The 16,139-nt window shown below is 40.8% G+C and overlaps 1 protein-coding gene across 1 annotated transcript in view; it reads left to right on the forward strand.

Annotated features, from left to right (window-relative positions):
• ANP32E (acidic nuclear phosphoprotein 32 family member E) overlaps nucleotides 1-16,139 on the forward strand; it is a 38,179-nt gene that overhangs the window by 1,285 nt on the left and 20,755 nt on the right. The window contains exons 2-5 of the mRNA XM_027768285.1: nucleotides 1,837-1,986; nucleotides 2,472-2,594; nucleotides 3,523-3,688; nucleotides 6,616-6,725. Of these exons, the coding sequence (XP_027624086.1) occupies nucleotides 1,837-1,986; nucleotides 2,472-2,594; nucleotides 3,523-3,688; nucleotides 6,616-6,725 (549 nt within the window). The remainder of the gene's footprint in view (nucleotides 1-1,836; nucleotides 1,987-2,471; nucleotides 2,595-3,522; nucleotides 3,689-6,615; nucleotides 6,726-16,139) is intronic.

The raw sequence follows: 16,139 nt of genomic DNA on the forward strand, positions 1-16,139 counted from the left end.
GGGGCCGCGCCGAGCCGACCCCTTTCTTCCGCGGGGAGTCCCCGCCCCGCCCATGTGGGCTTTCCCGGCGGTCGGAGCGGCTTCTGGTCGCAGGGAGAGCGACGCGAGCGTCTGGTTTGAGAGCCCTGGTATAAGCCCTCGGGCGGGAACAGAAGGGGTATGCAGTGTATCTGTGTCTCTGTATGTCACACATGTATGTCACACACACACTTGTTTTTTAGCTGGGGTGACGCCTGTGCTTACCAGTATAGAGGATGAATAGGATCCGCCTGGGCTTTTGCGTTTGAAGTGCGGAATGGGACCTCAAGATATTTTTGCACTGTTTTTTTTTTTTTTTTTTAAAGTCTCTGTTTCACTGAAATTGACCGGGAGGCGGTGCGAGTGGAAGGCAGGAAACTGTCGCTGCTATCAGGGTCATCCCAGAGAGAAGTTTCCTAGAGCTTGTTCTTACAGACTTAAGCACGAAAACAAACAGACCCAAACTTGAAAAGCTGTCTCTTAGAAGCACACACTTGGAATGCTGTTTTTTATGTCTTGGGCTGCCCTTTCCCCCGTTCTTTTACCGACCGATCTCAGTCACTTCCTTGCCAGTTTTGGGGGGGTTGCAGCCGCCCCTTGCTCGGCTGTGGTGTAATAACGGTCCCTTGTATTTGTACAGACAGCAAAGCACTTTCCCCGTTTGTTATTTACTTTCCTCCTTCAGACAAAGTTGTAAGGTAGATTGTATTGTTCTGGAATCTAAATTAGCAAAGGGAGTCTCGGAGCAGTGAAGTGATTTACTCAAGTGGAAGAACTGGTTTTCTGACACCAAATCCAGCAGCCCTCTCATCGCTCCCCCAACGCCGGGAGTCTTGACTTAGAGTCAGGCAGAGCGGATGGGAACTGTGTGACCCTAGGCAGGTCCGTCTTGCCCTATGGGCCTTGGTCTCCTCCCTGAAAGGGTGATCACATGCCTTCTCAGCTCACAGAAATCATTATGGCAAAGTCGTATTCCAGTAGAGAGGCGACACTCTTGTTGCTGGTTTGTAGTCCTCAAACCTATTTTAGCATTGAGGATGGAGAACCAGGATCTCCTGCCTCCCCTTAACATTAAATCCATTTGGATTCTTGCCAGGAAGTTTCCTTTCTACGACCCTACCTATCAGGGAATCAGGGAATCAGGGAATCCAGTCCCTTTTTCCTGCATGGATAGGAAAAAGTCCACAAAAATGCCAGCAGAGTGGCAGGGAGAAATAACAGTTTGTCAAGGATGTCTTGTTCTGAGTGATAGTGTTTGGCCTGGATGTTAGAACAAGTAACATCCAAAAGCTAGACTGTTTCAGACGTTTTCTCGCATTTCTTCCTGAAGGGTAACTTGATTTTTTTGTTATGTGGCATTTATTAACCAAAAATAAGGGCGTTTAAATTGAAAAGATGATAAAACAATTTCTTCTCCCTAAGTTTGCGGGCAGCTCATTTAAATCTTTTCCTGCTAGCCCAGGTGTCCCCTCACTGCATAAATATGGGTCTTGATACTGAGGATCCTTTTCTCATCAGAATCAGAAACAGGTTTCACCCTGGGACATTTTGCTAAGTTGTTTTTTTTTTTTTTTTTTTTTTTAGATTAATTCTTCAGTCATTTAAAGCAGACATTTAACTTCTTAGGCCAAGTTTAAGTTTAAAATATTACTTATACATAGTGATGACCTTTAGACTGTCTATCACTTCTGGGGTAGCATGAAAAGGATTTGTGTAAGGGGACTGGTCGTTTTAATATTCCTATTTGTAGAGTGTCAAGACCTAAGTCTATTGCCAAACAGATTGCAAACTAAAGAATGATTGTGTTCCCTCTTACAGGTGACAGAGTTAGTCCTTGATAATTGTCTGTGTGTCAATGGGGAAATTGAAGGCCTGAATGACACTTTTAAAGAACTAGAGTTTCTGAGTATGGCTAATGTGGAGCTAAGTTCACTGGCCAGGCTTCCCAGCTTAAATAAACTTCGGAAGGTAAGTTGGCATTATGGAAACATCATGATTTCAATGCCAAGGGCTATTGTGTCAAGTTTTTGGAGTTTTTGGTCGAGTGAAATGACTGATCTGCCTGCTAATTAGAAGTTTTTAAGTTTTTAGAGATAAGATAAAGGGTTATATAGGATTTTGGAGTCAGCTCTTTTAATTACTTTAAGAAATTTAATGTTATTAGTGTAATCATTTTATGATACAAATTTGGATTTCACATCTACCAAATGTTTTTCTCGGAATCATAACATCTAAATGTAACAAAACAGGAGCCAAAACTGGGCTAGGAACCCATTATAAGGGGGTTCTCATATATTATTTAGAATGTGTAGATGAGAATTTAGAAATTAATTTGTCCCCTGAAGCCATAGAGAATGAAAAATATTTTTTTCTTCAATTGTTATACTTTTAAACTCTTTGATCTGTCTTAAGATTTCATTATTCTTTCTTTTCTTCCAATGTTGAATATATAGTTAGAACTTAGTGACAATATAATTTCTGGAGGCTTGGAAGTCCTAGCAGAGAAATGTCCGAATCTTACCTACCTCAATCTAAGTGGAAACAAAATCAAAGATCTCAGTACAGTAGAAGCTCTGGTAAGTGGAAAGGTTTTATCTCTGGACTAGCCTTTTTTGGGTCAATTTTCTGAGATTTGTTGTTTATATTATTAATTTCTACTTAACTCTTTTTTTAAAAATAATTATTTTATTTTTATTTATTCATTCATTTTATTTTTTATTTTGACTAGAGAGAGACAGAGGGTGAGAGTGAGAGAGAGAGGAAGTGAGAAAGCAAGCCACCAGATTCGGGACTTGAACCCTGGTTGGCCATGTGGGAGTGTCCAGCGTCTTAACCACCACGCCACCTGCTGGTCCCCTCTACTTAACTCCTGACTTTTGAATTTCTTATAGGTTGTGGTCTAGACAGTTACTGTTTCCTTTTCCTTCACAGTACAATATCCATATGAATTTTAAAATCATTCAGAACTTACTTTCTCAACTTCAGGACTTAACTATTCAGCATTTTCTGAACTCTTAATTCCTTTTTCTTCTTTCTTAATTATTTTTTGAGTAACTTTATTATTTGTCCCTTCATTTTCTAGTGTGAGGGAAAGAAGATGAAGCAAAACTCTGAAAATTGTTGCTCTGATTTTTAAAAAAGACTGAGATGAAGTTGAAATGTTGACAATAAGTTTGTGAATTTAAATTGACCATAGTATTGTTATTGCCTATTTATGCACTGACTCAGTTAACAAAAACATGAGGCATGCCTGCTTTAAGTTAGGTGCTAAGACCCTGGCCTTATAACAGTTAACGAAACAAAGTTCCTGCCTGGGTGGGGTTCACATGCCAGGGACTAATTAACCGAACTGGCTGTACTGATACAATGACCCTTCATTACAGAATTCTAAAAATCCCAAAGTTATTCTCTTAATTTCAAATACATATTTTCTGGAGCATGAATTAAAAAGACATGAGGTGATATTTTAAATCTTGAATGTAAACTTTAATTTTACTTTTCCAGCAAAATCTTAAAAATTTGAAAAGTCTGGACTTGTTTAACTGTGAGATCACAAACCTGGAAGATTATAGAGAAAGTATTTTTGAACTGCTGCAGCAAATCACCTACTTAGATGGATTTGATCAGGAAGATAATGAAGCACCAGACTCTGAAGAGGAGGATGATGAGGGTAATCATTTTTAATATAATACTCATAAATGTGTCATAATTATAGTTTCTACTCTAGCTATGTAAATTAGATTGGGCCTAGAGATTTAAGTGTGGGAAAAAAAGCACAAGAAGATATGAAGACAAATTTTTTTGTTGTTTTTTAAGAGAAGACAAAAATTTGAAAATTTTAGTCTATATTTCTTCTTTCAGATTTCTGATAGTTTCAAAGAATTTACCGGTTATTATTTATTTTCTTTCTTTCTTTCTTTTTTTTTGAGAGTTTTTTGCTATAGGGTGCGTGTGCTCGCCAGAAAGACAGAGAGAGACATAGAAACAGAAAGCGAGAAATCACCCCCCGGGGGGATGGCTATGCCACAATCCCTTCTCCTCCATTTTTCTCTTGGGATCTTGGGCATACACACACACGTGCCTGTTGTGAGTTTAAGCCACTGGGTTGGGGACTCGACCCGCAGTTGACTACATGGGATTCCAGAGACATAGCCATTACGCTAACTGCTGGTCCTGCCTGGTTATTACTATTTATTGATTATTATTATTTTTTAGACTTTTGCTGTAGGGTGCTAGCCCGAGACAGAGAGGGAAAGTGAGAAACCATCCCCAGGGGTGATGGCCATACCTCAGTCCCTTCTCCTCCATTCTTCTGTTGGGATCCTGTACACTTGTGCACACACTCTGACATGTTTCTCATGCCACTGGTCCCAGGACTTGAACCATGTAGTTGGTTCAAGTTCAATAAAATTAAATTACTTTATTTAATTTTATTCATCATTATTATTGATGAATAAAATTAAATAAAATAATTCTTGCCATAGGGTAGGCGCCACCATGCCTGGCAAATAAAATCATTCTTAAAAAGAAAAAAGAACCTCTCAGGGGCTAGCAGAAGGCATGGTAGTTAAGAGGCTAGGCTCCCACATCACTAGCCTGGATCTGGCAGCTTAAAACTCATGCCAGGCATGTGTGCATACATGCCCAAAATCCTCAGAGGAGGGTGAAGAAGGGATTGTGGTGTGGCTGTCTCTGTGAGGGTTGATTTCTCACCTTCCCTTTCTCTTTCTCTGTCTGTCTCTCTCCAGTGAGAATATGCACCCTATCGCAAAAACCTAAAAAATGAAGAAAAAATTGAACAAAAGTGCTATTCATAATAGCATTATTCATAGTAGCCAAAATGTTAGAAACAGCCTAAGTGTTCATCAACTGATGAATAGATTAAAAATGTGACCTAACCATGTAATACAGTATTATTCCATTGTAAAAATGAAGTACTGACGCATGCATACTACATGAGTAAACTTGAAAAAGTTCTGCTAAGTAAAAGAAATGACACAAAAAAAACTATGTATTGCTTGATTGAATTTATATGAAAAATCCAAAGTAGGCAAATCTGTTGAGATAGAAAGTATTAATAGCTTAGTGATTGCCAACAGCTTGGGTAGAAGAGAATGGGGACGTGACTTCTAATAGCTGTAGGGGTTTATTTTTAAGGTAATGAAAATACCATAGATTTAGATAGCAAATATGAATTTTTAGATGAATGGATGACTGATGGATCAGATGATGGAATATTGTTTTGTTTTGAGACGTTTTTGCTATAGGGCGCATGCACTCACCAGAAAGACAGAGAGAGACAGAGAAACAGAAAGTGAGAAATCACTCCCCAGGGGGAGTGCCCACACCGCAATCCCTTCTTCTTCATTCTTCTATTGGGATCTTGGGCATGCACGCACACGCGCCCGACTTGAGTTTAAGCTACCGGGTCTGGGACTCGAACTGTGGTTGACCACATGGGAGTCCAACGACATAGCCATTACGTCAACTGCTGGTCCCGATGAAATATTGCTAGTAACTGCTTGTTATTGGGTAAAAAGTTTTTTAGTGTAAAAAGAAATTTGATGGGTGGCCCAGCATCGTTGCGCAGGTGGTGAAGTGGTACTCTGTAGTGCTGGAGCCACACGGAACATGGTGGCTTGGATCCCAGGTAGACCTGAAACAAACAAACAAACAAAAAAATTACTTGATTTTATTATTTTTTTAAAGAATTATTTATTTATTTTTTAATTCTTTTTTTTTGGGGGGGGTGGAGGTTTTTGCTATAGGGCACATATGCTCGCTAGAAAGAGAGACAAAAAGTGAGGAACCCCCCCACCCTCCAGGGATTGCCATGCTGCAATCCCTTCTCCATTCTCTTCTTGGGAGCTTGGGCACATATGCATGCACATGTGCCTGGCGTGAGTTTAAGCCACCAGGTAGGACTCGAACTGCAAGAGTCTAGTGACATAGCCATTACTCCAACTGCCAGTCCCTCATTTACTTGTTTTAATTTGACCAGAGAGAGACACAGAGAGAGAGGGAAAGTGAGAAAGCACAGGTCTGGGATTTGAACCATAGTCAGCCATGTGGGAGTGTCCAGCACCTTAACCACCATACCACCTGCTGGCCCCTTAATATTTTTTAATTTGCTATAGAGCATATGCATTCAGCAGAGAGAGAGAGAGGGAAAGTGAGAAAGCAAGCTGCCAGGTCTGGGAATTGATCCTCAGCTGGTCATGTGGGAATCCAACATCTCAACCTCCGTGCTACCTGCCAGGCCCTGACCAGTGTTTTTTAAGTCACTGGGTCTAGGACTTGAACCTCATAGTTGGCCCTATGGGATCTTGTTGCCTTAACCACCACACCAGTACATTACAGCTGGCTCACATGTAATGTCTTGATGAAACTTTATGAGTTGGTACATATCAATATTTATAAATCATACATCTCAAGTAGTAAATATGAATGTTATAAAGCAAATCTGAAAAAAATCACTCAGATACTTTCTACATATTGACTTAAGACTTTGAAGTGATTGAGCAAGGTACAAAGATCAACATACTAGCAAGAAACTTTTACCCAGACATTTTCTCATCTTCTAAAATATTTTTAAAGACGGAGATGAAGATGACGAAGATGAAGAAGAAGATGAGGCTGGTCCACCTGAAGGCTATGAGGGAGAAGAGGAGGTGGGCCTCTCATATTTGATGAAAGAAGAAATTCAGGTGAACATATACTTTATGTGCACTGAAAATTAATTATTTAGGTATAAGACTAGGTACTGTACTGTAAAAAGTGTGTTATGTAGAAATCTGAGTCCTTTCTTATTGCTGGGTGTGCATGGATCTGTCTGCTTCCCATTGCTCCCCACACAGTACAGTATGCACTATATCCAAATAATCATAGACACCTGTTGATTTGCCTCCCACATAGCTTTCATATCCATTTTGCCCTCGGTGGCTTGGTATGGTGGAAGCACTTCACAGATATCTCTCCGTCTCAGTTTCCGCATTTATAAAACTGAGACGATACCGACCTCATAGGATTAAGGGTTTAACAGAATAACGCATGGAAGTATCTAATCCGTGGCACCCTGTAGGCACTCAGGAACACTCAAGTTTCTTTCCCCTGATTATCTCTTGCTTATGCTCTGGTAGTAGCTTTCTAAAATGAAGTTCTGAATATAGGCTCGGCAGTTAGGGATAGCCCTTGCAGAGCTGCCCGGGTCGTTTAACCCAGATGTGGTCACGTCACTGTAGCCTCTAGGGACACCTTCATGTTTCTCTGTTGCCACCAAAACACGCAAGGCCTGCATCATGTGGCTCCAGCTTCCTTCTTTGGCCTCATCTCCCTCAGTATCAGATTAAATCCTCATACCAAGCTGCTTCCTGCCGTATGTCTGTGTGTACATCGTTCATTCTGAAGTACTTGCTACCTGTGCTCTCTGATGAACTCCATTTTCTTTTTTGGTGAGGTAAACATAAATGTAGTGAAGTATGTAAAGAGCATTAATTTTAGGCCTGACTTCATGAAATTGTTTTACATGTGCATATATACTTGTGTAAACCACCACCCATATCATGCTTTGTGACCTGTGATTGGCACAGAGGAGGCCCATGGGGATTGTCCATTGACTGGAACAAATCTCTAGCTCCTGGGAATTTAATTGTTTAATTTATTATTACTTTTTTAAGTTTGCTATAGGGCGCCTGTGTTTACCAGAGACAGAGAGGCAGGGAAAGTAAGAAATCACTCCCCATGGGGGATGGCCTTTCTCTTCTCAGAATTTGGACATTCATGTACATGTGCCCAGCGTGATTTTCAAGCCACTGGCCCTGGGACTTGAACTATGCAGTCGGCCATGTGGGATCCAGCTGCCTTAACCTCCATGTCATCTGCTGGCCCAACTCCTAAGACATTAAATTATTTTCTCCTAATTTTAAATTATGGATTATTTTCATAAATAAAAATTTTTATTAATGGAACCAGCAGTTGGCGTAATGGCTATGTTGCTGGACTCCCATGTAGTTGACCGTGGTTCAAGTCCCAGACCCGGTGGCTTAAACTCACACTGGGTGCATGTGTGTGCGTGCCCAAGATCCCAAGAGGAGAAGAGAGGAGATGGGATTGTGATGTAGCTATCATTCCAGGGGATGGTCCCAAAAGTAACACTTTCTAGGCCAGAGGAGAATGTTCTTCTTTATCTAGTGAGCATATGTGCCCTATAGCAAAAACAAAACCTCATAGGATTGTTTTGAGGATTTAATAAGATAATGTATATTAAGTAACTAATCCTTGACGTATTGTAGGACTCAAGGAAACTTGAATTTCTTTCTCCTAATTAACTCTTTTTTAAAAAATTATTTTATTTAGCTTTATTTTTATTTTAATTTGACCAGAGAGGGATAGAGCCATAGAGAGCGAGGGAAAGCAAGAAAGCAAGCCACTAGGTCTGGGACTCGAACTATGGTTGGCCATGTGGGAGACCGGTGCCCTTAACCACCGCACCACCTGCTGGCCCCTTTTCTCCTAATTAACTCTTGTTTATACTTTTTAAAAAAAATGTTTAAATTGAACTTTAATTAATTAATTAATTAATTAATTAAAATTTCACCAGAGAGGGACAAAGTGTGTATGTGAGAGAGAGAAAGCGAGAAAGCAAGCCATCACATCCGTAACTCAAACCGTGGTCGGCCATGTGGGAGTCCAGCACCCTTAGCCACAACTCCACCTACCGGCCCCTCTTGCTTATACTTTTGTATTAGCTTTCTAAAATGAAAGCAAAATAAAAACAAAAACAAACTTTAAAAAAATAACATTTTCTTACTTAGATTAGAAATTGTTAGTATTCTATGACAATAATAGCTATGTCGCTAGACTCCCATGTAGTTGACCATGATTCGAATCCCAGACTTGGAGGCTTAAACTCACACCGGGCACGTGTGCGTGCATGCCCGAGATCCCGAGAGGAAAATGGAGGAGAAGGGATTGCGGCATGGCCATCCCCTGTGGGGAGTGATTCCTCACTTTCTGTCTCTCTCTGTCTTTCTGGTGAGCACACATGCCCTATAGCAAAAAAACTCTCCAAAAAAACCAAGAAATTGTTAGTATTCTTATTTGCTCTACTAATGATGTTTATGTTAGATAAATATTATCACTGGTCATTAATACATTTTTCTGATATCATTTTAAATATGAAACTGGGGGCTAGGAGGTGACATGGTGGTTAAGGGCGATGGACTCCCATGTGGCCGACTGTGGTTCGAGTCCTGGACCTGGTCACTTGGTTTCTCACTTTCCCTTTCTCTTCCACTCTGTCCCTCTCTGGTCAAATAAAAATCAAGCAAGCAATCAATAAATAAAGTTAAATAAAATAATTCTTAAAAAGTTGTAACTAGTGTGGGAAAGTAGGACTTGTTTGGCAGCTTAGTTGGTTAGGAGCTTGTGATAATGAAGCACAGAATTTTCAGTATCTTAAGTTTTCATAGAGAGAGTCAAACTGTCCACTTATATTAGCATACAACTTGAATATTTTCCCTGAGCTTTCATTTTATAAAATAATGGACTTGCATTCTTTTGCATTTGGCCTTTTTATTTTCTCTTCCAAGAATTCATCTTAAGTGGTTTTAAATAATTTAAAAATGACCTTCAATTAATCACAGGTGTTTGGGTTTGTTATTCCAGTGAGTACTGAGAAATGTTAACCAAAAAACGATCTGGCCAAATATAGAGCAAAAATCTCAGTGATCGTTCATTCAACATTAAGTCAGTGTGGGGGTCACGAGACCAGAATGAGTTGTCATTTATGATGGGGTCATTTGGATGTTTAAAAGAAGTCTTGTTTTTAGAAGCTAAGTGCCAGAAACGCTTCAGAGACTTGAGATTTAGAAAGAAATTTGAGGGAGGTAAAAAGCAGTTTTTTTCCCTAAGTTTGATATAGGGTATGTGTGCATGCCAGAGAGAGGCAGAGAAAGAGGGAAAGTGAGAAATCACCTCCCCAAGGGGGATGGCCACACTGTAATCTCTTCTTCGTTCTCCTCTTGGGATTTTGGGCCACATGAACACACACCCAGTGTGCTTTTTATTATTTTTCTTTCTTTCTTTCTTTTTTTTTAAGAATTATTTTATTTTAAATTATTTATTTTAATTTGACAAGAGAGTGAGAAAGCAAGTTGCCCGGTTTGGGACTCATATCGTGGTTGGCCATGTGGGAATCCAGCACCCTTAACCACCATGCCACCTGCCAGTCCTTTTTTCAAGAGAGCTTTTTGCTATTAGGCATGTATGCTTGCTTGGAGAGACAGAAAGACAGAAAGGGAGAAATCACCCCATGGCCACACTGCAACTCCTTCTCCTTCCGTTCTTCTCTTGGGATTTTGGGAACGCATATACACGTACCTGGTGTTGAGTTTTAAGCTGCCAGGTCCAGGACTTGAACCACAGTTGACTATGTGGCAGCTCAGTGATGTAACCATTATGTCATCTGCTGGTCTCCTCAGTGATTTTTTTTTTTTTTTTCTTTAAGAATTTTTAAATTTGGGACCAGCAGTTAGCATAATGGCTATGTCGCTGGACTCCCATGTAGTCGACTGTGGTTCATGTCCTGGACCTGGTGGCTTAAACTCACACCAGGCGCATGTGCTTGCGTGCCCGCCCAAGATCCTGAGAGGAGAAAGGAGGAGAAGGGATTGCAGCGTGGCCATCCCCCCGGGGGGTAATTTCTCGCTTTCTGTCTGTCTTTCTGGTGAGCATATGCACCCTATGGCAAAAACCTCTCCCTCCCCCCCAAAAAATTATTAAATTTAATTTTATGTATGTATATATGTATGTGTTTTTGTTTGTTTGTTTTTTGGAAGTTGACCAGATAGATACAGAGAGAGAAGGAAAGTGAGAAAGCAAGCTGTCAAGTCCGGGATGTGAACCTCAGTCAGCCATGTGGAAGTCCAGCTGTCTTAACTACCATGCCACCTGCTGGCCCTCCCAGTGTGTTTTTCAAGCTGCTGGGTCTGGGTTTCAAACTGCACAGGTTGGCTATATAGGATCCAGTTGCCTAAGCCACCATACCACTGGCTACTCCAAAAAGCAAATGTAATTAGTTATAATTTGAGTCTTTTTTTTTTTTTTAAGATTATTTTATTTTATATTATTATAGTATTTTTTAATTTGACCAGAGACAGAGAGTGAAAATGAGAAAGCAAGCCACCAGGTCCAGTACTTGAACCATGGTTAGCCATTTGGGAGTCCAGTATCAACCCATACCACCTTTCATCCCCTGATTTAAGTCTTCTTACTGGGTCATAAAAACATAGAAAAACCCGGGAACCAGCAGTTAGCGTAATGGCTATGTCGCTGGACTCCCACGTAGTCGACCGCGGTTCGTGTCCCGGTGGCTTAAAACTCACGCCGGGCGCGTGTGCGTGCGTGCCCAAGATCCCGAGAGGCGAATGGAGGAGAAGGGATTGCGGCGTCACCATCCCCCCTGGGGGGTGATTTCTCGCTTTCTGTCTCTGTGTCTCTCTGTCTGTCTGGAGAGCGCATGCGCCCTACAGTGAAAATCTCTCCAAAAAAAAAAAAAAACATAGAAAAACCCATCATGACTTTCCTAATGACCTACTATTTCTCCCGATTGCAGCTATTCTTCAGAGGAAAGGAATTAATATATACAAAGAACTTTATGTACAGGGGTCTTTAGAAAGTCATAGAAAAAATATGAAAAAAACTATACATGGATTTTAACTTTTTTGTACCAGAATGAAGTTGTGCTTTAATTCTGTTTTTCCATGAATTTTGTAGTCCTTTTGTATATGTAGTATATTTCATTCAAAGTGGAGGTTAAGGGACCACCAGGTAATGTAATGATTATGTTGCTGGATTTCCACGTAGTTGACTGTGATTCGAGTCCTGGACCTGGTGGCTTGAAACTCATGCCAGGTGCGTGGGTGCACCCAGAATCCTGGGAGGAGAATGGACGAGGGATTGTGGTGTGCCCATCCCCCCAGGGGCTGATTTCTCAGTTTTTGCCTCTCTTTCTCTCTCTGTCTCTCTGGCAAGTGCACGTGCATGCCCTGTAGCAAAAATCTCTTAAAAAATGAAAAAAGTGGAGGTGGAGAGGCCAGCTGGTGGGCATGGTTGTTAAGGTGTTGGACTCCCACATGGCTGACCGTGGTTCAAATCCTGGGCATAGTGCCTTGCTTTCTCACTTTCCCCGCTGTCTCTCTCTTTCTCCGTCTGGTGATCACAAATGCCCTGTGGCAAATTAAAATAATAATAAATTAAAATTTTTTTTTTTTTTTTAAAGTAGAGGTGGAGGCTGTGGGAAGATTGAGAATTCTTGTTCCCTTGTAGCACTCATAGCCTAAATAAAGAGACATTACATTTCCTACTGATAGGAAGACATGAGGCTGTACAGAGCAAGTCTCTGGTGAAAGCTTAATTTTATTATTATTATTTTTTTTTTTTTGAGAAGTTTTTGCTATAGGGCGTGTGCGCTCACCAGAAAGACAGAGAGAGACAGAGAGACAGAAAGCGAGAAATCACCCCCCGGGGGGATGGCCACACCACAGTCCCTTCTCCATTCTCCTCTCGGGATCTTGAACACACACACACACACACACACACACACACACGCCTGGCACACACACACACGCATACCTGGCGTGAATTTAAGCCACTGGGTCCGGGACTTGAAGTGCGGTCGACTAAGTGGGAGTCCAGCCACATAGCCATGACACCAGCTGCTGGTCCCGAAAGCTTAATTTTTATTAAGAGATACTGTTTAATAGATAATTTCTTTTAAGATTTAAAAATATAATTAATCTACTTACAGTTTGTTTAAAGCAAAATTCAGATAAATAACTAACTTTTTAGATGTGACCTTTCTAAATCATGAAGGAATAAATGTGATTAATATTTCAAGTATTTTTAAGACAAATTATAAATATTTTATTATCTCTTTTATTATTTTTTTCAGATTTGAGATGTTTACGGCATCTCTCCTCCTTTTCCTTTCCCTCCTTTTTCCTGCCTCCTCTCTCCTCTCTTCCCTTCTTTTCTTTCCTTCCTTCGTTCAAGGCTGCAGGCTTTCTGATTCTTACTGTGGTCCTGTAGGCCATTTGCTGCCTCACCTATTCCTTGTGCTCTTGCAGGGCGCAGGTGTTCGGGAATGGAGGTGCTCTCCAGTGCTTCACCTGGTTGTAGAAGGGTTTCTGATGGGCATTTTGGTTTCTTAGGTGCTTCCAGCTAAATGCGGGAAAATGAAGTTCTGTGTAGTATTTTTAGACACAGATGGGTGTGGATACTGGGAAAAGAGAGGATTGTTCAGGTTTTCCCAAACTACCCACTGATTTTTGGCCTTTAACAATTGGTTAGAGTATTTTTGAGGAGCAGTAAACTTTTGTGGTGTTGGAGGGGAGACCCTCGATTGGCTTAGTGTTTTCAGACGTATTTACTAGCACCTCCTCTGTCTGGAACTCAGCCACTTGAAACACGGCCAAGAACAAGGCAGTAAGTGTAAAAGGCCTCCACCGGCGGTGGCGGTCAAAATATAAGTAACAAAGATGTTATTTGTAGGAGACTGTTCAAGTAAACTTATTTTCTTTTTCTATTCAGTTCTCTGATAAGTTTGTTGATCCATTTTCTGATTTCATAGCAGATTAAAATGAAAACAGTAACCGGCTACAAAAGAGAGAGCACAAAAACTGGGAAAAGAAAGGACTCTTAAGTAGGGCCAGGGTGGTTTGTAAAAGGAGAAAACCATCCTACCATAAGCTCTAAGGGCATCGGCATACACTGGTTGATATATGTTCTTGGTCAAACTAGAAACCGTAAAAGACAAATAGTGAACCACGGTTATTCCAGAAAAAGGTGTAACTTAAGTTCAGCATAAAATGGGACAGGAGTATGTAGTGCCCTTTAGAGATTTGTATACCAATTGGTTAGAGTTAAAACAAAAAAAAGTTATGGGGCTGGCAGGTGGCATGGTGGTTAAAGGTGCTGGATTCACACATGGCTGACCACGGTTCAAGTCCTGGACCTGGAGGCCTGCTTTCTTGCTTTCCCTTTCTCTCTCTTTTTGGTCAAAGTAAAAAATAATAACAAAGGAAATTAAATAAATTTTTAAAAGTTATGTTTCTAAGCAGTGTTTAAATCTTAGCATTTAAACAGTTTTTTAAAAGAGGTTTTTCTTGAAGGAATTTATTTTTAACTTTTATTTATTTGTTTGTTTGTTTGTTTATTTATTTATATCTCTCTAACCAGAGAGGGACAGAGTGAGAGAGAGAGAGAGAGAGAGAGAGAGAGAGAACAAACTGCTAAGTCCAGGACTTGAACTGCAGTTGGCCATGTGGGAGTCCAGTGCCCCTAACCACCACACCATCTGCTGGTCCCTTTTTTTAAAGAGGTTTTTGTCTTAGGGTATGTGCACTCTCTAGAGAAAGATACATACAGTGACAGGGAAAGCGAGAAATAACCCCCCAGGGAAGATGGTCACGCCACAGTCCCTTCTCCTCCATTCTCCTTCCAGGATCTTAGGCATGCAAACACATATACCTTGTGTGAGTTTCAAGCCCCTGGGTCAATATTCAAACTGCATTTGTCCATGTGGAGTTCAGCAATGTAACTGCTATCCCACCTGCTGGTCCCTAAACAGTTTAAAACGCATATAAATCTTAGAACAACTCATTATTTATATATTTTTAGAGCTTTTTTTTTTTTTTTTTGCTATAAGGTGTGTGTGCTCACCAGAAAGACAGAGAGAGACAGAGAGACAGAAAGTGAGAAATCACCCACCCAGGGGAGATGGCTACGCCGCAATCCTTTCTCCTCCATTCTCCTCTTGGGGTCTTGGGCACACACGCACACGTGCCCAGTGTGAATTTAAGCCACCAGGTCCAGGACTCGAACCGTGGTCAACTACATGGGAGTTCAGCAACATAGCCATTACACTAACTGCTGGTTCCAGACAACTCATTATTACAAGAGTCGTAGATAAATTTTGTTATTTTTATTATTTGCTATTTGGTTGTATATATTTTTAGATGGAGAAGGAACTTAAGAGATCTTTATAGGGGAACACCTTTATTGGCTGGAAAACAGGTTCAGAGAGATAAAGTGACTTATTCAACACATAACTCCATGGGGCTAGGATTCAGATCATTCTTCCATTTGTAATATACAAGATGCTATTTTAAAAACAGTCTATGGGCTAGCAGGTAGTGTGGTGGTTGAGGTGCTGGACACTCCCACACGGCTGACCATAGTACGAGTCCTGGACGTGGTTGCTTGCTTTCTCGCTTTCCCTGTCTCTCTCTGTGTGTCTTTCTCTGCTCAAATTAAAATAAATGAGAGAATAAATAAAATTAAATAATTCTTAAAAAAAAAAAGTCTAAAGTTGCTCTGTTCGTTGTGGTAGCAAGTAGGCACATGTGGCTATTTAAATTAATTCAGATTAAATACAATTAAAAATTCATGGCCAGCTGGTGGTATGGTGGTAGAGGCCACTGGATCTCACATGTCCGACTGAGTGGTTCAAATCCTGAACCCAGTGACTTGAAAAACACAATAGGCACATGTATGTAGGTGCCCAGAATCCTGAAAGGATGAATGGAGGAGGCATTGTAGCATGACCATGCCCAGTGGGGGTTGCTTTCTTACTTTCCCTCTTCTCTCTCTCTCCCTCTCTGTTTCTCTTTAGCAAGCACAGGCATTCTTTAGCAAATTTTAAAAAATTCAGGTCCTGGTTTGCATTGGTTATATTTCATATTCTTAGGAGCCATGTACTTTACTGCACAACACAAACAAAGAACACTTTGATTGTTGTAGAAGGTTATTTTGAACAGTGCTGGTCTAAAGCGCAATTTATTTTCATAAATAAACTAGAGATGGGTCCAGCAGGTAGTGTGGTAGGTAAAGGCACTGGATTCCCCCATGGCTGACTGCAGTTTGAGTCCCGGACCTGGTGACTTGCTTTCTCACTGTTTTTTTGTTTTGTTTTGTTTTTTGTTTTTTAGAGAGGTTTTTGTTATAGGGTGTGTGTGCTCACCAGAGAGACAGAGGACAGAAACTGAGAAATCACTCCCCTGGAGGGATGGACATGCTGCAATCCCTTCTCCTCCATTCTCCTCCTGGGATCTTGGGCACGC

This window comes from Tupaia chinensis, unplaced genomic scaffold (genome assembly GCF_000334495.1).
Source record: "Tupaia chinensis unplaced genomic scaffold, TupChi_1.0 Scaffold145814_1, whole genome shotgun sequence".
In the NCBI taxonomy this organism is placed as follows: Eukaryota; Metazoa; Chordata; class Mammalia; order Scandentia; family Tupaiidae; genus Tupaia; species Tupaia belangeri.